The 25,070-nt window shown below is 52.1% G+C and overlaps 1 protein-coding gene across 3 annotated transcripts; it reads right to left on the bottom strand.

The window, feature by feature from the left end:
* Positions 1-1,312: 1,312 nt before the first annotated feature.
* On the bottom strand, positions 1,313-24,599 carry MVP (major vault protein). 3 transcript variants are annotated; one of them, XM_060120306.1, is made up of 15 exons: positions 24,525-24,599; positions 16,544-16,676; positions 16,152-16,347; positions 10,639-10,762; positions 10,401-10,532; positions 9,403-9,497; positions 8,924-9,160; positions 6,935-7,216; positions 5,834-6,078; positions 5,537-5,734; positions 4,180-4,566; positions 3,297-3,413; positions 2,984-3,110; positions 2,269-2,457; positions 1,313-1,566 (listed from the first exon to the last, which is right to left on the bottom strand). In XM_060120306.1, exons 2-15 carry the CDS (start codon positions 16,666-16,668, stop codon positions 1,348-1,350), a joined length of 2,673 nt encoding a protein of 890 aa, XP_059976289.1. In that variant the 5' UTR covers positions 16,669-16,676; positions 24,525-24,599; the 3' UTR covers positions 1,313-1,347. The 3 variants fall into 3 exon arrangements, with proteins under 3 accessions (XP_059976289.1, XP_059976291.1, XP_059976290.1); XM_060120308.1 differs by lacking the exon at positions 24,525-24,599 and adding an exon at positions 24,385-24,446; XM_060120307.1 differs by lacking the exon at positions 24,525-24,599 and adding an exon at positions 23,994-24,023.
* Between the last annotated feature and the right edge of the window lie 471 nt (positions 24,600-25,070).

Genomic DNA, 25,070 nt, shown 5'->3' with positions numbered 1-25,070 from the left:
CGTGGTTATTAGTAATGACAAGGTCAAAGGATGGCCACGGGAGCCGTGGCCAAGACAGGAAGGAACTTACCCTCCATGGGCAACCTTACCTGCTGTCACTTATCCCCAGAGGCCCTTGGCTATAAACAGTGCTAACACAGCACTTAGCACATGCCAGGTACCAGATGAAGAGCTTTAAATCAGTTACCTCTCCTAAGGGAAGATGTAGGGGATTTGCAGGAAGCAGGGGTGGATGAGCTGACCCCTTTGCCTATTCTATCCACACTGAGATGACACCACCAAGTGCTGTGGGCTAAAGACAGCCCCCGGCCCCAACCAGCTCAGACTTGAGTGGAGCTACTGGTCACCAATGCAACTCGAGCTGGAAGGAGACAAGAGCTCATGGGGCCAGGGCCCAGTGGGGGAAAAGGAATAAGACCCTAAAAAAGCTTTAACCCTGCTCAGGAGGGGAACTGCTGGCCCATTTCACAGATGAGGAAAAGATCAGGGAGGTTGCATTCTCGTTGCACAGCTAGTACACCCAAGCTTCTCTCTCTACCTCGAGACTTTTTTGCTTCCTCAGCAGAGACCAGGCAGGCCTGGCACCTACAGCTCTACCTGGGTGGGAGTGCTGGTGCACCTTGCAGCCTCCATTTGTGTGCCCAGACTGATTGTACCTGGATCCGTCCCCCAAATAAGGGCTCCTCACTGATCATGGGGGAGGGGGAGAAGGGGGCACCCCTTCCTCAGTGCTCCGAAGAGCCCAAATCAGAAGCCCAGGGAGGTGCTCCAGTTCCTATGGACCTGGTGCAGTAACTTCCTCTCAGATCTGACACCCCCATCTGAGAAGGGACGCATGCACAGACGCCACGTGCAGGTGTGTGATTCAACCAGCAGGTGGCGCCAGAGAAAGCCTCCCAAGTGCCGGAGGTGGGGAAGCCAGGATGGATACACCCACAGCCAGAGGGTTAAGACTCCAGAACTCCCAGGCCAAGCTGGGGTCTGGGAGGAAAGGGCAGTGAGAAGAGATGGCACAGGAACCATCCCAAGGGGTACAGGCCCATCCTCTCACCTGTGGCATCATCTCCCCCAGCTAGCGTCTAGGAAAGCTGACTGCCAAAAGGATAGTCTGGCTGTTTGGCAGCCAGATTTTGGGCCCACACTCCCATCAGCCTGACTGGGTTAGTCTTCTTCCTGCCTCAGTTTCCTCTCCACTTTACAGATGAGGGTAGCCTCTAGTAATTATCAAGATTTCAGGGGTACCTCTTGCCCACCACCATTAAACTCCCTTGTGATGTGGACTTACGGCAACAGAAGAGGGTTTAAATGCCCAGAAGTGTCCGTTTTATTTGTCAGTGCAGTAGGGAGCTAAGGCATGACCTGGTTGCTTCCAAGAGTTAGAGGGCCAGTGGTGGAGGGGAGAAGCAAGCCCTCGTGGGCACTGGGCCCCGAAGCTGCCTTCTTGGCTGTGGGCTGGGCCTCAGACCCGAGCCCCAGCAGACCCAAAGCTGTGTTGAAGAGGTTGATGGGGGCAGAGCCATCGGTGATGAGGGTTGATTTTAGGCCCAGGCTCTGGAGCAGTTTTACCTGGAAGGAGCAAGAGGCGGGCGAAAAGATAGTCAGACCCTGGTCCCTTCTATCATCCCCTCGGCCGCCTCTCCGGGGTGGGCTGCCCCCCTCTCTGGTCTGACATTGTAGCCCAAGCCATCCTCATAGGACTAGTCAGTGACAAGCAAGGAACATAAGGGGAGCCTGAGGGTTTCATCCCCTCCCAGGCCTCGTGGGCCTGAAAGCTCTGGGAGCTTTCAGCCAGGTTGCAGCCGTCCAGTCCTTCCTGCTCCTTAAATGCACCAGGTTTCATTCTTTGCACTTGGACCCTCTCCTGGGAAGCCCTCGTCGACTCTACAGAGCACTTAAGTATCCCCTCTTCAGAGGGGCCCTCCTTCCCCAGCTAACTTGACATGTCACCTCCCCCTTCACCATATCACCCTGTTGACTTCTTTCGAAGGGCTTGTCACAGACTGATGTCCCATCAGTTTACTGCTCTCACAGGAGCTTCTGCTCACTGCTGAGTCTAGTACTGTGCCTGATAGGACACCATGCTCGAATGACATGGGATACAGAGACGGTCCAAGTTACCACCTCCCCTCGCCCGTCTGTCCCCGACATCTTTCTAGGTGTTGTGTTTGCCTCCCCGGCTCTGCCTTCTTGGTTCCAAATATGGTCCCAAGACATACACACAAAGACATATACACACACACCCATGCCTGCACTCTCCCCCCACCTCACCTGCATCTCCGGTCCTGCCACAGCGAGGTCCCTGATGGTGCTGGGACCCAGGGCCTCTGTCATCTGCTTGAACTTCTTCACCTCTACCTCAGCCAGCTGCTGGGCCTTGCTCACCTCCAGCTCCAGCTGGGCCCGGGCATAGACCAGTTCGAGCTCTCGCACTTTCTTTACTCGCTGGAGCTCAGCCTCCTGGAAGGGGAAAACCCAGCATTCTTTTGATCGTGTGGCCCCTGGACATGTCCAGCAAGTCCCCCAGCCAGCAAACCTGAGGGAATTCAGATGGAGGGGATGGAACGGTAAACTTACCACCATCAGTTAGGGGTGAACCCTGGCTATGCCACCTTTTAGCTAGTGACCCTGGGAGCCCCTTAATTCAAGCCTCGGTTCCCTCCTCTGTAAGATGGAGAGAACTCCTACCCTTAATGGGATTTCAAGCATTAAATAAGATCTTGCATGTAAAACACGGGCAATACCTAGCATGAAGTGGGCCAGTATTGGAGCACATGTCTGTAAGACGGGTGTAATCATCATCCTTACCTTCAAAGCAGGTATTAAGTAAACTGAAATAGGGCAAAAGACTTTGTAAACCACAAAGTATTTGGACAGGGCTTTCTGTTAGGGTACTTGGTTTCCCACATGGCTTCAGGGACTGCAGCCATCTGGCTTCTTCCAGACCCCAAGGCCACACCCTTCCACGGGCATCTCCCCCACTCACCGTCTCAATGGCCAAGGCCTCTGCCTTGAGCTTGGCCTGGATCACGGAGCCTTCTCCCTCAATGCGCGCCGCCTCTGCTCGGGACTCGGCCTCTGCCTTGGCGGTCCCAGTGCTCTCCACCGCGGTGCTGGAGACGGCACAGAGTCAGGGAGACCCAGGAGGAAGCCCAGCCCTGCCCTCCTCTGCCCTTGACTTATGCTGTAGCAGCACGAGGATGCCTGCGCGCTCACGCACGCACGCACGCACACACACCCCTCGCATCAGCTGCTCTTCCAAGGACCCCTGCCATCTTTTCTTCTAGTTCTCCACCCACCTCAGAGCCTCCAGCTCCAAGAGCTCCCTGCGAGCTTTTTCAGCTTCTGATTGGTCTAAGATCTTCTGTCTCTCAAGCCGGCCGCGGGCTTCTTGTTCTAGTCTCTGAGCCTCGTGCCTGGGTGGGAGAGGGGATAGGTAAGACGCTGGCATGGGGCCAGAGCTGCAACAGGAGCTCCAAGGGCAGGGACCACTGGCCCATGGGAGGCCCTTGACGTGCAAATGAAAGCACAGCGTGTGCACTGTGCAAGCCAAGTGCGATTCTAGGTGCAGGGGCATGTGGCTGTGACCGTGAGTCCTGCTTTCACACGAGTTACTTTCCAGTGGGGAAAAAAGGACAAGTAAACAGGGATGATTTCAGACAGTGACAATCTCCTTGGAAAATGGGTGCTACAATAACATGACTGGGCAAAGAGGGTGCTGCTTCAGTTGGGGTAAAAAAGGGCTCTATGACGACATGACCTTTGGAGGCCAGAAGGAGCCTGCCCTGAAGCGCAGGGAGAACATTCTGGCCAGAGGGAACAGGCAGTGCTGAGTTCCCACCTTGAAGAGCAGAAAGGAGCTGGTGGGCCTGGAGCATGTGAGCCTGGGGAGAAGGCTGGAAGGTGAGGAGGGGGAGGCAAGGCTGGACCCCAGAGTGCCTGGAGGGCCACAGATACGAATCTGGGTTCCAGCACAAGCAAGGTGAGAAGCCACAGAAGCAGGGGTGGCATCTATTCCCACCTTAAGTAGCCCAGGCTCTCTGCTGGGTAAGGAGGACAGCAGGCTGACCACCAGGGTGCCGTGTTACCCAGGTCCTGGCAGCAGGCTAGAGACAGGGACCCTGGAGAGGTCGGGGCCCACAGTGGGCATCGTGGAGAGCCAGGCCCCCAGGCCTCACTCACTTGGCAGCTGCTTCCTGGGAGTTGGTGGTGATCTCAATGGCCAGCTGGACGCTGCGCTGCAGGGCGTCCCGGGTCCTCTGGTCCACGGGCTCCACCGACTGCACATCCACACTGCTGACCACCAGCCCATTTTGGGGGAAGACAGCCCGGTCCCGGGGCTGGGGCAGGGCCATGCTGTCAGACCCCTTGGTTTCTGGGGGCTCAAAGCCAAAGACAGCAGTGCGAATGATGTGGGCTGAGTTCTTATGGAAGTCATCAAAGGTGACAGAGGCCACAGCCCCTCGCACCCGGGACGCAATGGCCTTGCAGGCGTCACCCACGAAGTCGGGCACTGAGAAGAGCTTGGCCGTCTCTTGGGGGTCCTTCCGGTCACTCAGCTCAAAGTGCCTGTGAGCAAAGACAACTCTCTCATCTTCCAAAAGGACACTGACACCCACCTTCTGTGGTTGGGAAGGGTCTCACGACAGAGAACGCTAATTAGCATCTGCTATGTGTTAGGTGAAGTCCTAAGAAACTTACATGTTCCCATTTTATTTGCTCAGCCACACTATGAGGTGGGAATGAGCATTACCCCCATCATAGACAAGGAAATAGAGGTCCAGAGAGGTTAAGCGACAGACCCTAAGTCACATAACAGGTGCCAAGCCAGAAAGTTGAACCCAGGCAGTGTGGCTCCAGGGTCTGTGCCCCCAAAGATATCAGTGCCCAGCTGCCTTTGTCACAGTCCTGGCCACTCAGTCAAGAGGTGAGAAACGCGCTTGGGAGTTGTTGAGTACTGCTTCTGCATCTGACTTATCTCCCCCAATTCTCATCACTGCCATTTGAGCTCTAACTATGGACCGGTCACAGTTCTAATTCTCACAGCATCCTTTCCACAGCCCCATTAAGTTGATGGTTATGTCCTTAACGTCATTTTACAGACTGGGAAACTGAGGAAAGCACCCAATACTTGCCCAGGCCCACAGCTAGCAAACGGCAGGGCTGGGATGCACACCCATCAGCCTCAGAGTACTTGCTCTTGACCACCCGGCCACTCCCACCAGTTGGGTCTGATTAATCTTTTTAAAACCTTGTAGTTACATGTTTGGCTGAAGTCACGCTAGGAGTTTAGCTGAGGAGTGTCCTCCTGCCGTTTCCCCCCAAATTCTACCCCCAGGTGAGCCCTCATCTTTCCTGTCGTTCCCCTTGGGCGTCAGACTGGATTTGCCTGAACCCCTGGGTTTCCTCCTTGACCGTGGCTTGGAGTCAGGAGTTCTGCCCTGATTGTGAGCTCAGCACTCGAGGTGGCATCTCTTCTCTTCAGGGTGCCCCCGGGGCTGCACCAGCAGGGGCCCTGGCCCTCCCCTCTGCCCCTCACCAGTTGTAGGCAAGCTGCAGCTGGAGCCTGGCGTGGTCTGCGGTTTCGATGGTGATGATGTCCGTGAAGAAGTCAGGCCCCAGCAGCAGGCAGAGCACGCGGCGGGCGTGGGGACGCTTGGGTCGCCCAGCCGAGAGGGACAACACTGTGAACTGCTCCTCGGGACCCAGCGACACCAGCTCTGGCCCAAAGACCACGCTGCAGAGGGAGCCGGGAGTCAGAGGCCCGGAGAGGTTGTCCCGCCGCAGCCCCACACGGCGCAGCCCCACACGGCGCAGCCCCCAGGCCACCGCTCACCGGGCTCTCTTATCCCGGTAGTCGTACACCTGCACCGCGGCATTGTGGGGCACACGGTAGCTGACCACGTGGGTCTTGTTCCGGGGGGCGGAGGGCCTAGGAGTCTTGCATGTCTCTTTCTCACCCCTGTCCGCCAGAGGGTCCTGCCCCTTGTTCAGCAGCTCCTCCACCCCCGGAGGCAGCTCCTTCTCCCACAGGACTTCATCCTGGGTCAGCATGTAGGTGCTCCCGATCACAGCACGCACCTCAAGAGAGGAAGACGAGGAGGAATGTCACCGGCAAAGGGAGGAAGGAAAGAGCCCTACTCAGCATCCCTAAAGCGGAACTGGTCCAGGAGGTAGGACAGCATCGTGGTTAAATGTGGCCTCGGGAAGGAGGCTGCATTCAAGTTCGCTCTCTGCAAGTTCTGTCACCTTTGGCAGCTCTCTCACCCGTGTGCAAAATGGACATGATAGTGGCAACCTCATAGGGTAGAGGAATGAATGACATCTCACATGTCTAGTGTCAAGAATTTGGCATATAGTAAGTTCCCGATAGTATTTCTTCTGGAATCTTCCTTCATGGGGCAGCCTGGAGGGCATCCCAGGGACAGATGCAATCCTAGGAAATAGGTAGCACACACTAACATTTCCTAGGATTCTGAGCTCTGCTTGTAGGTTGGATTCTTAAAGAGGTTGGAGATGTGGTCCTAGGTCTAACCAAGATCAAGGTTTAGGTGAGAGGCAGAGAGGAGGGATTCCACCAGGAAAAGGGTATGGGAGGGAGGTCAGGTCTTACTGTTCCTAGGCCACATCCCAGTCAGACCTTTATGCCGGAGGCCAGATCTGCAATGGGGACTAAGTTTCCATCTTAAAATCTGGTTCATCTTCTTGCTTGAGAGCTCTAACATTTGAAATTAGATATTTAAGACAAAGGGAAGGCAAAAACTCCAGAGAATGCCCTCATATTTAGCAGCCGGCTGGCTTGGATGCTACTGGCAACACTGCTGAATCCCTTCTGTCACCTCCACCATGCATCTCTCCATCAGCATCACCCACTTGCCCAGACCAAGCCACCACCAGGGCCACATGGCAGCGATGGTGCCCATCCCTCAGTTCTTACCCTTCCGGTTTTGACATCCTGCACGTAGATGCCCTCGTTCTCATCCAGCGGGATGGCCTGACGCTCTTCTACCACCTCCACCTTGGCAGGTGGCACGTACTCCAGGGGTCCACGGATGAGCCAGCGGTCCCCCGCCTGGTGGGAGACCTTCTCCTCGCCCTCCCCCTCTTCCAGGGGCCGCAGGGCCCTCAATAGCAGCCCCTGCTGTTCCGACAGCACATATACGTTCTGGATGCCTCGTTCCAGCTTCTCCCCGGGCTGGAGGAAGAAAGACTTCTCCCCCTAGTGGGGAGAAGCGGGTCAGGAGCAGTCGCCACCCAGGGCTGTGGGTGCCTCTGATGGTACCTCCTTCAGCTCCATGTGACCATGGGCTTGTGCTGAGGACAGGAGCCCACAAAAGCACCCTCCCCACACTTACATCATACAGTGAATCATTATCTAGACTGTGAGGGACTCTACAAATGCCTGTAGATCTGGTCAAACCTGCCCTGGGACTTCCCTGGTGGCGCAGTGGTTAAGAATCTGCCTGCCAATGCAGAGGACACAGGTTCAAGCCCTGGCCCAGGAAGATTCCACATGCCACGGAGCAACTAAGCCTGTGTGCCACAACTACTGAGCCCACGTGCCACAACTACTGAAGCCCGTGTGCCTAGAGCCCGTGCTCCACAACCAAGAGAAGCCACCGCAATGAGAAGCCCGCGTGCAGCAACAAAGACCCAATGCAGCCATAAATAAATACATTAATAAATTTTAAAACCTGCCCTGAAAATTCTGTAAACTGTCAAGGTCTGGGTTCTCACAAGCTCAATAGTTAAGAATTAATCTATTATTGCTTTATTTCTCCCATACTTTGTTGCCTTGGGATGGTGTAGTCCAGAGTTGGTAATCTCTGATCTTTGGGCCAAATCTGGCCTGCTGCCTATTTTTAATATATAATATAAATACACATATGTGTATATATATATTTGAGAAATAACCCACATATTAGAAAATACACCTATTTAAAGTATACAATTCAGTTGTTTTGGTATATCCAGAGCTGCCCAACATCACTACTGCCTAACCCCAGGACATTATAGTCCTGAAAAGAAACCCTATACACAGTAGCAGTTACTGCCCAGCCCCACCCCACACACTATGCATGGATTTACCTATTCTGGACATTTCATGTAAATGGAATCATACAATATGTGGTCTTTCACGTCTGGCTTCTATTGCCTAGCGTGATGCTTTCAAGTTTGTCCATGTTGTAGCACATATTAGAACTTCATTTTTGATTTTTACCTTTTTTAATCATTTCAAGAACATGAATGCCCTCAACCCCAGAAAGATTATCTATCATCCTTTTGACTGATATTCCATTGTATGGATATACCATATTTTTCATCCATTCATCAGTTGATAGACATCTGGGTTGTTCCTATTTATTCTACCTCCTGTTTTTGCAAATAAAATGTTACAGGAACACAGTGGCACTGGTTCGTTTACAAGCCGTCTACGCTGCTTTCACGGCACAACAGCAGAGTTGAGTAGTTGCAACAGAGACCATATGGCTCACAGAACCTAAAATATCTACGATCTTCACAGGAAAGGTGTGCCCAGCCCTGCTAGTCCCACATATAGTTCAGAGAGGGGATGAGGTAGAGGATGCAGAGAAGGGTAAACCAAGAGATTTGTTTGATGCAGGATGACAAAGTTTCCAGAGCAGAGGGATGTGGAATATTAGAGAGAGTTTCCAGGTTTACAGACACAGTGCAGGGCCAGGGAGGCACTCACAAGAGAGGCCATGTGTGACCTCAGGTCAGGGATGCCAGAAAGATCAATGAGACAGTGTCTCAAGGGATAGAGACAAGTGTGCACAGAGGGAGCCAAAACAAGCTTGGTGTTTCGAGAACATGTACCGAGGGGGGGAGGAGGGCAGGGGCTGGGGTCCAAGGGCCTTAGGCCACTCCAAAGGCATTCACCTCTGGGTGAGGTGGAGACACTGACCTTGACCACACGCTTTTGCCCCAGCTGGTTCTTGCCATCTGGTCCCACCGGGTCGAGAATCACACAGTAGTTGTGGGGACCCAAGGTGGTGATGGACACGACCCCCATCACCTCCTCATAGACATCTGGTACGTGGGCGTCTGTGTCCTGCGTGGTCACCAGCCACTCCTCCCCAGTGCGGTGGGTCACTCCCCTGAAGTCTCGGAAGTTCTGCCGAGCCCGGAGGTGCAGGGCTGTCTGTAGAGCGAGATGTCGGGGGGTTTGAATAAACCCACCTCTAACTTCCTCGGGGGATCTGGGAACCCTACTGGCCACTAAATGATCCAGGTCTAAGTGACAGTGTCTACCAATCCAGGAGGACTCCTTAAACCCTTTCAGGTGACCCAGGACACTCCTCAGGTGACCTTATTTTCACATTCTCTGACACCATTCCCTGCCACTCTGAGAGTCTCCCACCCAGGGTCCTCCAGAGCACAAACCTTTTCCGTAAGGATCACAGCATCCACCACATCGAGAACCTCCTCAAACACTGCAGGAAGGTACGCACCCACGGAACGGACCAGCCATTCTTCTCCTGGGCCAGGGGCAGAGAGGCAAGGGTCAAAGGTCACACAGCCTGTTCCCCAGATGCCCCTTCCTGCAGCCTAGACAACAGGACACCCGCAGAACTTTGTGGGCCACTTTGAGATGCCACTGCCCCTATGCTCAAGGGTCTGACAGGAGTCATTGTTTTCCTTTTTTGAGGCCAGAGGAAAACCAATCCCTACCCAAGAAAGATTAAAAAAAAAAAAAAAAAAAAAGCCCTTCCAAGTGCCCAAGTTGCTACATTCCAATACTCTGCTAGGCCTTCTCTAAGCTCCAAAGACCGACTTTTTTCCTTCCCCTAAAATGGGCAGAACTGCCTTTATTATAGCTGCAGAGGTCATTGAGCCTACTGGAGAAGCAAGAGTGCTGGGGGAAAAGTTCCAGTCTGGCCCTTCCTGGCCATAAACCCAGGCCTCAGTGATGTCATAGGGAAAATGGGAGTCGTGGTGCCTCAAGGTTGTTGGAGGACTAAAGAAGTTACCGTTTGTAAGGCATTTGAACCACACCTGGCTCAGTAAGCACGGCCTTTGTGAAGACCTTATTTAATACATCACATTTGTCAAACACAATTACTAGTTGTATATGAACACCTGCTTTGTTGACCTAGGAACAGACATGGCCGCTGCCCCCAGCTCATGATAAAGGGTTGGGGGGAAGAAAAAGCCATGTCAGCATGATCGTGATCACAGGATCCGGGTAGAGCCTCCTGAAGGGGGTGCGGGGAAGCAGCAGGGGGCAGCCCAGAACAGCTGGCAAGAGATACCAGGGAAGCATTTCCTCCAGGCTACAAGTGTCTACCCCCAAACTTCCCCACTTCCCCTGTGGTTGAGGCACGGCCTGCCCCCCCAATCCCACCCACCCACCCACCGTCAGCATCCCTTCAAGACCCCACCTGTCACTCTCTCCTTCCCCTCCCGGTCCCAGCATTCCTTGCGGGCCCTCAGCCGCAGGGCCTGGTTCTGCTCGATGATTGTTGCCTGAATGATCTCCACAACCTCCACCTCCTTCCGGGGGATATACGTGCCTGGGAAGGGAAGATGAGATGGGTGTTGAAGGTCAGAAGATATCAGGGATAGAATGCGAGGGCAGGAAAACTCTGACCCTGACCCGGCTGGAGAGGAAATACTTACCAGGTCCTTCAAATAGCCACTCATCTCCTGCCACCACCTTGTCTCCATTCTTATCCTCAAAATCCAGCAGCGCCTTAAGATGGAGGGCGGTGTTGGGCAGAACCACCTGCAGTGGGGTGATGTCCTAATAGGGGAAGAAGGGGGGTCACGGGGTATTCAGAGCTGGGACCCCTGGAGTCAAACCTGACACCGTGAAGGTCAGAGTCCACAGCATCAATCTCTCCACGTCCCAAAATAAGACTCCGAGTGTAATGTACAAGGTAGGTGTGCCCCCCAAGCCATCTGGTCTGAAGAGCTAAGATGGAGTTGAGAGCAAGAGGCTGCCACTGCTGATGGGCCAAGGACACACCTTCCTCTGCAGAAGTGCTCAGATCTTGTTATGAACTAGAAATCCAGGTGGGAAACTGGGTAGAGGGCTTGATGGGAGATGTGGGAGAAACATCTGAGAAGCTGAGTAAGTGAATATCTCATGGCCCAGTGTGCACTGGGGCTCTCAGGAAGTATAAGGTGGTGGGAAAGTATAAACTTCTATAACAGGCACATTTGAAGCATGAGGCTTTGTTTTCAAGGTTGCCTCATGGTCACAAGACAGCCATTGTGCTCCAGCCATCACATCTCCTTCCATCAGGAAGAGGGACCCAGCCACAAGCTGCCAAACCTTTTTAGAGGTTTGTACAAATATTTCCTACAAATAGGATTTCACTTGATCTTTGATCTGAGGGAAGCAGGAAGGCAAGGAAAGAGGCTCATAGAGGCTAAGGGACATGATCAAGGTCACACAACGAGTAAGAAACAGAATCAGGATTTGAACCTCAGCCTTATCGAAGCCTACCTGCCACTCCTTACACCAACTAGAGTAGCCCCCTGGGAGGAGAAGCTCACATAACTCTACTTCACCCACCGACCACACTCTGGGTTGGAGAGGCCAAGCTGGAGGTTTACTGCCCAGGCAAGCCTTTGCCTGGACACCTTCTATGTGCACGGCGCTCGGCTGGTTGTGGTGGAGTCAAGACATACCCCCATCTTCGTGGAGCTGAGGTTCCAGTGGGTGATAAGACAAACACAGACCAATGCCTCCAAGCAGACTGTGGACTGGGTCAAGGGGAAGAGGTTGCAGAAATCCAGGTGAAGAAGTTAGGAAAGGCCCTCAGAGAGTAGCATTTGAACTGGGGCTCAAAGGAAGAGCTGGCTTTTGATATAAAGGTGTAGAAGGAGGAGGAGGAAGGTGTGAGCATTCTGGGAAGAGCGTGTAGTCCAGTACGGTTTTCATTTCTCACATATACTCCATCGTCACTTCCTGTCTGTCCATTGCAAATCCAGGTCCACCTTTATCTATCCCTGCCACACCCTCACCTAAGCTGCCAACATCTCTTGCCTGGATGATGGAAATATCTTCCTAACTGGTCTCCTGGCTGCCTCCTTTGTCTCCTTTCAGTTTGTCCCCGCTGTTACAGGCTTTCAGCTTGAGTGACTAGGTCCAGTAGTTATCACTAAGTGAGACTGGGAATATGGGACAAGAACAGATTTGGGGGTAAGGGGAAGTGTTAGGTTTGGATAGCCAGTATGAGGCGACTGTGGGACATCTAGGAGAGGGCTTCCTATAGGCAGCTAGGGGACTCACAGCCTGTAGTTCCCAGCTGAGGTATAGAGTTGGGTGTCTTCAACACAGACGAAGTGATCAAGGCCATGGAAAAAAAAAAAAAAAGAAGGCACACAGGATATTCAGGACAGAACCTGAAGGCAGAGGGGATGGGGAGAAGATGGGGAAAAAAAGATGTCCACAGAGTAAAACACAGACAAGTTTTAGTAAGAGGGCAGATCAACAATGGACGTGGCCAAGAGGGTCTGTGAGACACAGAATGACAGTCCACTGGGCCTACACTTAGGATGTCTTGGGGTTTTGCCAAAGTGGGGTCAGCGGAGGTGGGGGGCCAGATGCAGGGGCTTGTGAGGCACCAGGGCAGAGAACATCAAGTTGTCAAAGTAAACAGGAAAGATTGTAAAGCAACTATACCCCAATTTAAAAAAAAAAACTAAATAGGAAAGAGAAAGCAGATAGCTAAAAATTAGATTGACAGGGCCATTCATAAAAGCCCATACAAATTTAGTGTGCATATCCTGGGACCCAGAAATTCTTATTAGTTTCTACTCTTAAAACAAAAAAGAAACTAGGGCTCCCCCGGTGGCGCAGTGGTTAAGAATCCGCCTGCCAATGCAGGGGACATGGATTCGAGCCCTGGCCCAGGAAGATCCCACATGCCGCGGAGCAACTAAGCCCGTGTGCCACAACTACTGAGCCTGCGCTCTAGAGCCTGCGAGCCACAACTACTGAGCCCACGTGCCACAACTACTGAAGCCTGCATGCATACAGTCCGTCCTCTGCAACAGGAGAAGCCACCACAATGAGAAGCCCGAGCACCGCAATGAAGAGTAGTCCCCGCTCGCTGCAACTAGAGAAAGCCTGAGCACAGCAATGAAGACCCAACACAGCCAAAAATAAAAAACAAACAAATAAATAAATTTATAAAAAAAGAAGAAAAAGAAACTAGCATGCACAAGGAAACACACACACAAGGATATTCACCACAGCACTGTTTTTCCGTATAAATTGGACACATCCTAAATGGTAACTCAGGAGAAGGGCTGAACCTCTATCTATCATATGGAATTACAAACAATTAAACAAGAAATGACTTATGCACCAAGATGAGAAGTTCATTCAAAATACACTGGCAAGTGACAATGTGCTAGCCCTTATGCAAATAAGTTATAACCAATACTTTTTTGGATACATACTTACATGGATGCACAGATGTATCTGGAAGTGTATACCCTGAATGGATGACAGTAGATACCTCTGGGGATGGAGAGCAGATACTGGTGGTGGAAGTCAGACAGGACTTTACAGTCTTACGAATGCATTCTTTAGATGAAAAATGTGCACAAGTAAGCCTTCAAGGCCAGAAAAGGATGGAAGAGGCAGAGCACGTTTATTGGCCAAGAGAAAGGCGCCAGTAACGGAGAAGTTAAAGACAGGAGAGAGAAGCTCTAGGTGGGGATATAAGATCAAGAAATAGAAGGATGCGTCTTCCTGGGTCCACGGATGCAGGGGAACCTCCTAGAGGCTCCAACAGGTAGAAAGGAGACACAGGGAAGGAAAGGGGACACAGACCCAGATCCTTCCAGATGGCCTCAATTTCTAAGTAGGTGACCAAGCTGTTTGAGAGTGAGAGGGCAGAAAACAGGAAGAGAGTCGAGAATGATCAGTATTTAGAGACATGCAGGGGGGAAAAGAAGGGAGAGAAAGCTGGTTGGGAAGGAAACATTAATGAGCAGGCTTGGGTTGGAATGAACCACTTACCCCACTAGCTACTTATAATACTGCTGGGGTGGATCTACCTGAGTGAAAGGACAGAAAGATCGGGGTGGAGGGGTAACACCGATCGAGGACAGGGTTTGGGCGCAGGTCTAGCACACGAAGAGCGTGTGTTAAAACGACAGGGTTCCGCTGGGGTAGGGAGAGACCAGGAAGAGAATCTGAAGGAAAGAAGTGGGATTCAAAAGCCTGGAGGCAACATGACAGCAGAGGAGGACTAGGAAGGGGAGACTGATGGCTAAGGAGGAGCTGGGTTTAATTTCAGAGGTGGGGCAACAAGGACCTACTGCATAGCACAGGGAACTATACTCAACATTTCGTAATAACCTACAAGGGAGGAGAATCTGTGAAATAGATATGTATGTATGTATAACTGAATCACTGTGCTGTACACCTGAAACTAACACAACACTGTAGATCAACTTTACTTCAATAAAAAATATAAATATTTTAGCTAAAAAAAAAACTTCAGAGGTGGGGCAGGTGCGGGAATAAACCACCCAGTCCAGAGTGGACATGGCACTGGGCAGGACTGAAGCAGAAGATGTGAGGGCCAGACTTGAGGTCAAGAAGGCCAAGATGTTGACAGGGTTATCGCATGGACGTTAGTGAGGCTCCCAGGAGGGCCGGGGAAGGGAGGCCCGAGCCAGGTGGCGGCTCAGTGAAGGGAAAGAAAGTGGTGTGGGTAGGGGCCAGTGCCTCCAAGGAGGGCGAGTGTCGACTCTCTGGTAGAAAAGGAACATCTTGGTGGCACTGGGCTCAGAGGAAGGGAAGGCCCTGCCTTCCTGGCCTGGAGCACGTGGGGTCTGAGAATAAGCCGCTGTGAGCTGGGGCCGCCGGGGGAAGCACAGGTTAAAGAGGCAGCGATGAGGAAAGCTCTCCACCCTAGGGAGCTTTTTTTTGTGTGTGTGGTACGCGGGCCTCTCACTGTTGTGGCCTCTCCCATTGCGGAGCACAGGCTCTGGACGCGCAGGCCCAGTGGCCATGGCTCACGGGCCCAGCCGTTCCGCGGCATGTGGGATCTTCCCGGACCGGGGCACGAACCCGCGTCCCCTGCATTGGCAGGCGGACTCTCAACCACTGCGCCACCAGGGAAGCCCCCCTAGGGAGCTTTTAAATGCTGGTGCCCACCCCTCCAAAAAAGGGGGAGTGCTTTCCCTGGCGGTCCAGTGGTTAAGACTCCATGCTTCCACTGCAGGGGGCACCGGTTCCATCCCTGGTCAGGGAAATAAGATCCCACATGCCACGTGGCCGGAAAAAAAAAATTCTGGTGCCAGACCACCCCCAACAGCTCCCTCCAAGAGAGGGATTTAGTTTGTCTAAGGCAGAACCTGGATATGGGTGATTTAATTTGTGACAGGTTGAGACTTCATAAGAGTTGCAAGAATACTACAAAGAATTCCCTTACACCCTTCATCCAGATTCCTTAAGGGTTAACATCTGAATCATTCTTCACCACTTAGTATCTCCACACACATTTTCCCCAAAGTGCCTGCAGCTAAGTGGACAGGAATGCCTCAAAGCTCCGGGGTCGTGCTCTTATGCTTCCAGGATCAAGAAGCACTGCTTAGTAGAGAAGCCCAGAGTAAACAGTGTAAAACGGCAAGGAGGTGAAGGTAAAGAAATGTTACAGAAATGAAGGCGGGGTGCCCTCTCACTCCGGCCCAGGGCCTTAGGGCAACATGGACGAGGGCCTGGCTGGCACTACAGGTCTGTGATGACTTCCCATGGAGCAGCCACAGGCGTCCCGAGCCTGGGCCTCACCTGGTCCACCACTGCTGTCACTGCCCACTGGCATCTGGCACTGTTTGAGAGAATGAAGTGCTTACTCTTGGCACAAGTCATTTAGTGTCAGACTGGCCAGGAGCTTCAGGCAGGCTCTGGAGCCTGGAAGATTAGGTCCGGAGATGGGCCGACAGCTCTCAAAGGTCTGACCTGGGCATGTGAAGAGGAAGGGGATGTTTGGGGAAGGTGAGTGGAGGGTCAACAAGTCAATTCTGTCCCAGTGAGAACCAGCAAATGTCACCTCCCACCCCCTCCCATGGCCCCAATTTGTTTTCCCTCCAGAAAGCAGTGCTGAGCCCTAGGTCAAGGTAGCAGGACAGGTAGAGCGGGTACGGGAAAGGTGAGCAGGTACCTTTTCCAGCACCTCCCCTGGATACAGGGGGAAGGGGTCCTGGGCCAGCCGGATCTCTAAGTCAGCGTGGCGGAGCCGTACTTGTCCTGTGACGTCGAACAGCACGGCGTTCTGGGCGTCCCGGGCCACCGGGTTGGTTACTGTGCAGTAGTGGCGTGGGGGTATCGTCACCATGTGCTTGGGGGCAAACAGGACCCTGTTGGAGGGTGAGAAGCAGTGTGAGGACCCAGGGGACCCCCCGTTCCTATCCCCGAAGGAGGCGGCGAATGAGAAAGAAAGCTTCCTGTCACCCAAGCCAGGGAACAGGAAGGAGGAGATGGACGATCATGCCAGCCAGGCTACCAGGCCCTCCTTGGCCCCAGGTGCCCACATAGCCCATTCCCAACACCAACCTCTCATTGTCCTGCCGGATGTAAGTCTTTGGCCCGACCTCCACGTGGGACACGTTGCTGTTCTGGTCCAGCACATGGATGTAGTGGTATGGTGGGATGCGGATGATGGACTCTTCAGCTGCCATGGTGACTCCTGAGCCCAAGGCAGCACAGAGTGTGAAAGACAGGTGGGGAGAAGACAAAAGATGAGTCCAGGGGGCTCGGGATGAGGTGGGCATGAAGACTGGCTGGCGCTGGGGGAATGGGCCCTTCCTCCTCCGGCTCAGATTATGCCATCCTTCACTGTCCCCACACCCATCTGTTCCTTTCTTCCCACCCAGGGCAGCCCATCCAGACCCCACCCCTGCCAAGAGATGCTTGATGCAGTTAACCACAGAAGCCCAGGGTTCTCCGCCAACTCCTTTCCCTCATTCCCATCTACTTTACCTCCCCCAAGCTTCCTGAAGTACTGGGAGGGGCTTAAGCTCAAAACTTCCCCAATCTCTAACCCCCAGAGTGTAGGAGGCGGAAGCACACCAAGCTGGGAGAGGTGGTCAGCCTCTGGCGGTGCTGTGGGTCTTCCCCAGCACAGTGCGGGGCAGAGGCTCTGAAGAGCTCCCTGGCTCCTCCAGGGGCAGGCTCCTTTATTTCAGGGGATCCCAAGGGCCCCAGCTGTATGTAAACATTAGCCCATAGCCCAAGAATGTTTGCATGATCTTTGCAGCCCTCCCCCCTTGTGCTTTAAGCAATCCTGGGATGAACTGTTTAGATGTGGGCCGCCTCTCAAGGAAGGGGTCCCTGATGGAACTGACGCTCCCATAGAATCAGCTGGATTAGAAACATCACAAAGGGGACTTCCCTGGTGGTGCAGTGGTTAAGAATCTGCCTGCCAATGCAGGGGACACGGGTTCAAGCCCTGGTCCAGGATGATTCCACAAGCCATGGAGCAACTAAGACCATGCGCCACAACTACTGAGCCTGCGCTCTACTGCCCGCGAGCCACAACTACTGAGGCCCGCGCGCCTAGAGCCCGTGCTCTGCAACTAGAGAAGCCACCACAATGAGAAGCCCACGCACCACAACGAAGAGTAGCCCCCACTCGCCACAACTAGAGAAAGCCCGCGCGCAGCAAAGAAGACCCAATGCAGCCAAAAATAAATAAATTTTAAAAAATTAAAAAAAAAAGAAACACCAGAGTATTCTAGTCCTTTCCTCCCCAGTTCTCTGTGGTCTGTTGCCACCTGTGACTCCCTGCCATCATGGGTAGGGGTGGGTGGGAAGGAGAAAGCGAGTAAATGAGTACTGCATTCTGTCCACCCCCACCCTAACTGCTTCTGAATCCTGGGTGGTTACCTCCAGTGCTTGGCCTGTTCAGGAATGTCACACCACCTACTTAAACCCCATGCCTGCCTCCAGCATGCCTTGGACTTTGGACATGTCCCCTGGAGTCACACAAAGGGAACCAAGTTTACTAAGTGATTCAAAGCCTTGCCCTCCGAGACTCTGGTCCAACTTTTTTTTTTTTTTTTTTTTTTTTTAATTTTTTGGCCATGCCTGCATTGGAAGTGCAGAGTCTTAACCACTGGACTGCCAGGGAAGTCCCGGTCCAACATTTTTGAAGCCACCACCAAAAAGGAGTGGTACCCCATCTAGTCCACCATCCATCCAGCTTCCAAACTGGGTGACAAATGTGAAGTGAGAAGGAGGAAGAGGGAGTGGCTTGGCACAGGAAAAAGAGGCCGGAGCCACAAAATTACAGAATCAAGGCCCAAGAGTTTTACTTGATCCACACAATCTGTAAAATTTCTTTTGTTTAGAAATTGTGAGTTACCACAAACTTCCAATTCCTGCTTCTCTTGAAGAATGAGGAGCCAGGCCCTACATTCCCACGTGGCAAACTGATGAGAGCCACATAGCAGCTGAGCCCTTTAGACAGGCCACAAGCTTTCCTGCTTAACCATAGTCCCCACCACTCCCAGTTGTCTTACCCCTGGTGCTGATGCACTCACATCACCTGTGTGGCTCCTCTCTAAAACCTTCCAACTCAGCATCATCCAAAAGGACTTTCTACAATGATGGAAATATTCTTAATCTGTGCTGTCTTTGGACTGACCACATGCAGCTATCGAACTCCTGAAATGTGGACAGTGTCACTGAGGAACTAAAATTTTAATTAATTAGTTATTTTTTTTCAGTTCAAACTCATTTCCTTTTTTTTTTTTTTTTTTTTGGCGGTATGTGGGCCTCTCACTGTTGTGGCCTCTCCCATTGCGGAGCACAGGCTCCGGACGCGCAGGCTCAGCAGCCATGGCTCACGGGCCCAGCCGCTCCGCGGCATGTGGGATCTTCCCAGACTGGGGCATGAACCCGTGTCCCCTGCATCAGCAGGCGGACGGACTCTCAACCACTGCGCCACCAGGGAAGCCCTCATTTCCTTTTTATTAAAGTCCAAGTTATGTTACATGGTTTGGTACTCAACAAAGGAAAACTTGTTCAAATAAGGTAATATGTTATCATCAATATTTCCAGGCGACTGTTTACAATCAAGTAGCGCTATCAATAAATTCTCGGGAATCCCATCCATGGGGTTTACACTTTGTCAAGGCCCAGTTCCTCTGGAGTGGAGATTTTCAGTTCTTTTAAAGTTGGTCTAAGTTCCTGGATGACATAGGGTAGATTTCCTTATGAGGTTCTGCTTTGTCCTTAACAACCTCTAGGATGCGAACTGCACTAGCAAAATCATTTAAGCGTCTGCATGCCTGCAAAGCAACATCAGTGATTTTGGGTTCTGGAACCAGATCATAGCCAACAATCGTGTTCATCCCTTTACGCAATTCCCAAGCATCAATATCTGGCTTATTGAAGTATGTCACCCAGCGAGCAGCAAACTCCTCCATCTGTCTCATGTGACCCATGGGAGTAGCAGCGAATTGACTGGGTAACAGCGGCGGGACCCGGGGGGCTGGTCCGGGAGACTGACTGCTGCTACCGAGCAGCGCAGCGGCAGGCAGCAGTGCCTAGCATAACAGTGATGGCGGCACGCAGGTTAAGGCTGAGAAGCCGGGTGTGAGCTCAAGACCGCTTGGGAGCTCGTGTTTAATTTTAATTTAAGTAGTCAAATGTGGCTGGTTGATCCCATATTAGACAGTGTGGCTCTAATTAGTTGAGTCCCAGGTAGGGACAATGAGTCATTCAAGGCCACACAGCAAGTTGGTGGTACCATCAGGATGAGAATCCCGATGGAATGCCTGGTCCTGTTTCTCTCCAGTGGCAGTGCAGTACAATGGTTAGGGGCATGGATTCAGCCAGACTACCTGGGCTTATTTACAATTCTGATTTGCTGCTTTGCCTGGTACTGTTTCCTAATGTCTTACCTCATTTTCAAAGAGGTTACAGTTTTGATCTGTTTTCTTGGTACACTTTCTACATCAGGGGGCTATTATTCTGCTCCTCATTCTTTTTCTTGCAACTTTGTATGGGATTTGACCTTGATACTTTTCTGTTGCCTGTTTGTCAAGTTAATTTCCCTTAACTTTTCTAACATCAGAGCTCCCTCTTCTGTTGATTTCAGGGAGTGTTTGAAAATCCAGGTGCTAGTTTTCTGCTTTCTGTTCTCCCCACTCTTACCTGGACCTTCACTTTCCTTCCTCTCTACTGCCCATCCTGCTCAGCTGTGCTTCCATTCCCCAGGAGAGGGCCCCACAAGAGCACCCCACCCGCACCCTGGGGCTAGGACTGCCTGCATCTTGGTTCTAACCCTTACTGGATGGGTGATCTCAGACAAGTCCTTTGCCCTCCCTATACCCGTTTCCTGGCCTGTGAACTGGGGATAGATAGGTCATCAACCCAACGTATGTGGACTGAGTTAATCATAAAGCGCTTGGAACAGAGACTGGCTCTTAGCAGCACTATGTGTGTGGCTTACAGCTGAGGGCCAGCTTCCCTATCCAGCTGGAGGATGTGACCTAGCACCAGAGGCTCCCTACCCCATCTGGCATCTCGGCCTTAACCCTCACTTGTTTACTGATCAGGAAGGTGGCAGGTTTTTGTGTCACCCCAGCTGTGGGCCTAGAATAGCAAAGGAGCATCTGACAGCCCAGTGAAGCCTCTTCCTGGTTCTCTGCAGGGCGGAAGCCTGGCCAGGAAGCCAGATGGGGGAGAGGAAGGGCTAGGGCTGCAAGAGGAGGGTCTGTGCGGCCCCACGGGGAAGATTTAAACTCTAGAAGGCCACACAAGGCTGGGAAGCAGCCTCCAATGGCTCCTTTGGACGATCCCTCACCCCCTACGGCTGAGGCCTCTCTACCATCTGTCACCCCAGCTGGGCCCAGTCAGGGGGGCCGAGAGCTTCGTTCGCCCAGCTCACTGACTCAGCTGAGAGTCATCCTTAAAGCTAATCAGGCTGGGCTCCTGCCTTATTCCGAGGCCATGCCCTTGCCAACTACCCTTGTTTCAGTACCAGGACCCTGTCTCACCTCCCTGATCACCCACCTACCCAGCCCTAAAGCTGTGCCTTCCATGTAAATTCACCTGCTAAGTTCACCCAAGAACAGGTTTTGCCTTTTCAATCTTGCCATCCCCAGAAGTGAGCCTCACTAGAGGTCTCTCAGAGATCCAGGGGGACCACCTGACTCAGGCAGCATGTTTGTGTCTCAGATTTAGACTTCCGTGGTTTACCAGATAACGTGTACAGTTAGAGCATTTCACTTCCAACATACCAAGGTCCTCAAAAGACAACGGCTGGGGCTTCCCTGGTGGCACAGTGGTTGAGAGTCCGCCTGCTGATGCAGGGGACATGGGTTCGTGCCCCGGTCCGGGAAGATCCCACATGCCTCAGAGCGGCTAGGCCCGTGAGCCATGGCCGCTGAGCCTGCGCGTCCGGAACCTGTGCTCCGCAACGGGAGAGGCCACAACAGTGAGAGGCCCGCGTACCGCAAAAAAAAAAAAAAAAAAAAGACAATGGCTAAGGATCATGTTGACCTTTGGAAGGTCCTGCCCAGCCCCGAGTTTGGCCCCAACTCCCTAAATTCATCGAGACCTCCCTTCAGTGTCTGCTTCCAAGATCTGCCCCCTAGTCTGCTCTCTGGGTACCTGTCCAACCTTGCCTGATTACATTGATCCTCATGTGTCACGAGGCTCCTGCCAGAACCAGTCAACTTTTACCCAAAGTCTCAGAGACCAGTGGCTCCCCCACTGCACCCCACACACCAAGAAGGGAGGGGTAACGGCTAGATGAGCAGAGAACAAAACAGCCTGTAAGAAGAAGCTGGCTTCATCCTCTAGTGAAGAGGCAATTCTTGCCGTTTTGGCTCAAGAGTAAACTTGCTAGAGCAAAATTTAATTAATGGATGAGTCATATCATTACGTATCAGATTTTCAGTGTCAACTGTGAGTGGCTGACAGTGAATCTTAAACAGCAGATGCCCAGGCGACCAGCCACACTGGGTATCGGTCTGCAGCATCAGCATCACCTGGAAGCCTGTTAATAATGCAGAATCTTGGGTTCCCCCGACCCGAGAGCTGCTGAATTAGTCAGTATTTTAACCAGATCCCCAGTGATTTGGGCATACATTAAACTATGAGCAGCTCTGGTCTATAACAGCCTCTCAACTCTGCCTGGCTGTACATCAGAATCACCTGGAGATCTTTTAAAACCACCCATCTCTGGGGATTGATTTAACTGGTCTGGAGTGGGGTCCTAGCATTGCTATATAGAAAAGTTCTTCCACTGACTCTAATATATAGCAAAGATTGAGCTCTGTCACTGCCAATACGACCTCGGGCCACGTGCTAGCCTCCAAGCCTTACTCTCTTAGACTGGAGTGGGAATAAAAGTGACTGTTTCCTGGGGTTAAAGGGGTTAGAGACTGGAGCATGTCTAATACACAGTAGGAGCGCGACAAAGGATAGCCTGGAGGAGGAAGACCAAAGATGAACCCAGATGGCAAACTGTTCCTCAAAAGCAGGGAATGTCATGTATTTTCCCCCAGTTCCTCACCCTCAGGTCCAAGTAGACCCCCAGCCAGCACAAGTCCCCTTGTCCCAAGGCCTGGGCAGGCCTGAAGTTGGAGGAAAGGTTGGAGACAGCCTTGCCATCATCACGTCTATCAAGCTTAGGTTTAGGAAAATGCACAGGAAATTCAGGACAGGGAACTCATCTTTGCAGTTTCCCTTCGCTGATTTTAAACATTCTAGTCTTTGTTTAGAGAATGCAAGAGTCACATTTCTCAGGGACTGCAGAGAGGCTGTTTTTACCAGACAGCTTCCCAATTTAGGAAAATGATTTCCTGCTTTGGAGGACTATAGTGGAAATTCTTGAGACTTTGTTTCACATAAATCACTTCTTTAGTAGCAGCAAAGTTTTAGGACCTTTTCTTCCTAGGAAAAATCTTATCTGAGCTCTAGCCCAACTGGGCCACTTTTCGGGAGCAGCAGCTTTTTCTGGGGACAGAACAGCTCTGCCAGCTCAGGATGATGCTTGTCCTATTTCTATCCTACCTCCAGATGCTGCCAATTAATGCCAGTCATTGAAGGCGAAGATTGGCTAGATTGGAAATGACCCAGGAACCAGGTTTCAGAACCCCTGTTTTCTAAAATCGCCCAATCATAGGACTCAGCTGGTCGTATTGATGCCCAGGCCTCACCCCAGACGCACTAGGCTAAGGTTTCCAGGAACGAGACTCTGGAATTTCTATCTTTGGCAAGTGCCCCCCGCCCCCATTACAGCTCCCACTTATTAAGAACTTAATCTGTGCCAGGTATTGTGTTAAATGCTTTTAATTAACTCATTTCATCCCCCTAAGAACCTACAAATTAAGGAATTTGCTCAGGATCACACAACGATCAAAGGACGGAGCCAGAATTCCCCCTCAGGTATCGTGACTGCAGAGCCCCCAGACCAAGAAGTAGTGTGGTCTCCGGCAAAAATGGCAGTAAGATTCTAAACTAGAACAAGGACTTAAGGACCTGGGAGGGGCTGGGTACTCTCCAGGAGACAGTGCCAGTGCAGTTCAAAGGTATCTTCGGTAACCCAGGAGAGCAGCACCCAACAAGGAGGCCAGAGTAACCTTGAAGCTCCCTGGCTTTCCCTGGGCCAGCCATTCAAGGTGGCTGCCCCTAGGTTCCCATGGCTTTAGAGAGCTGCCCTGTCCAGAAAGCCTCGCCCTCAGGGGAGGCTGAGTATACTGTGTGCCAAGGGTGGAAACAGGCAGAAGTTTCTGGCAGTTGGCACCCGTGACAGCCAGCCTTTCTCCCCATAGTATCTAGGGGCCCACCCAGACAGGAAGCAGAGAAAACAGGGCACACCTGCCTCTACTACTATCCCCCAGCCCTCCATGCTGCTAAGATCCCCAGAATCTTAGAAGCATGGCGGGTCCAAGAGAGCTTCCCGTTTTCACTTCCCAGTCCCAAAAAGAAAAAAAAAGAAAAAGAGCCTTGTTCACCAAACTCCATGCCTTCTGGAAATCAAGCCTACCTTAAGATTACTCTGCCAATGATTTCTCAAATGATCTGCAAGTCCCACAGCTGGCATAGCCCTCAGTGGGGTAATAGGAAAGCTTCGATGTCTGCAGAGTTGAGGAATCTCAACGGGGACAAGTCACATTCTAAAAGCTCAAAGGGACAGGCCAGAGCTCAGGTCCCCAGGCGGAGTCTAGCAGGGACCAATCTCACTTCAGGAGGGAGTCTAAATGAACTCCTTAAGTTTCCTCTGCCCCTACTGCTGATGGGGTAGCTTAAGGTCAGAGAGGCCTGAGATTTGGAGGGGTGAGGGTGTTGGCAAGATGACACGTTCATCTACCTTTACTTCAGAAGCCAGAAAAAACTCCAAGGAAAGCAAAGCCTCCCAAGCCTAAGCTTTCACCCACCTTCTCCCGTTTCTGGTTCAGAGACCACCTGCCCCGGATGAAGCAAGCCCTAGAAGGCAGGACAGAGCTAGAGAGGGTCTTGAAGGACACAAGGTCCCACCAACTGGTTTGGGGCTTTGAGGCCTGTACGAAGTACTCACATCCAGAAGTGTGGCTGGCTGCAACAGAGTCCTCAGATCAGGAAACTCCTTCACCCAGCCCTAGAGATGACTTCCCAGTAGGGCAGGGCAGACTTGGGGGTGGGGCTTGGGCATTTAAAGGGCCCTTGCAGCTGGTTCTCATTTGTTTGGTTTTGTTTTTTTCTCCTCTGGGCTGCTCCTACTGCAGCTGAAGGCACTGCAGCTCATTCAGTGCTCAGGAATTCCCACCTCAGAGCCAGCTGGCTGCACTGGCATGGCACTGGGAAGGGTCCTCGGCCCGAGGCAGGGGGCAGGTGCTGACTGAGTTCACTTCTACCCCATCTGGCTTTAATTTCCCAATCTGGGTGCGTACAATTTTGCCTCTCCATAGCTGTTTCGGTTCCAGCTGCAGTCCCTCCTCTAAGAGAAGGTAACTTGGTATTTTTTATTTTAGATTCAGAAAATTCAGCCCAGGTCTCCAAAGAGATGTTCAATAGAAAACATAAACACATACACGTATGTCCTCTTTCTGGCAAGGGGCCGTGTTGGGAGCTTGGAGTGTCTCTC

Source organism: Mesoplodon densirostris, chromosome 16, assembly GCF_025265405.1.
Source record: "Mesoplodon densirostris isolate mMesDen1 chromosome 16, mMesDen1 primary haplotype, whole genome shotgun sequence".
Taxonomy (NCBI): domain Eukaryota; kingdom Metazoa; phylum Chordata; class Mammalia; order Artiodactyla; family Ziphiidae; genus Mesoplodon; species Mesoplodon densirostris.
This window is presented reverse-complemented; position numbering and strand designations above follow the sequence as displayed.

Excerpts from the sequence above, each read along its gene's own strand:
- MVP (XM_060120306.1), bottom strand. The coding sequence starts at position 16,668 with ATGGCAGCTGAAGAGTCCATCATCCGCATCCCACCATACCACTACATC. Across the intron at positions 16,348-16,543 it reads ATCCGGCAGGACAATGAGAG|GGTCCTGTTTGCCCCCAAGC; the intron begins GTTGGTGTTGGG and ends ACCCTCCAACAG. Across the intron at positions 10,763-16,151 it reads CAGGGGAGGTGCTGGAAAAG|GACATCACCCCACTGCAGGT; the intron begins GTACCTGCTCAC and ends TTCCCCTATTAG.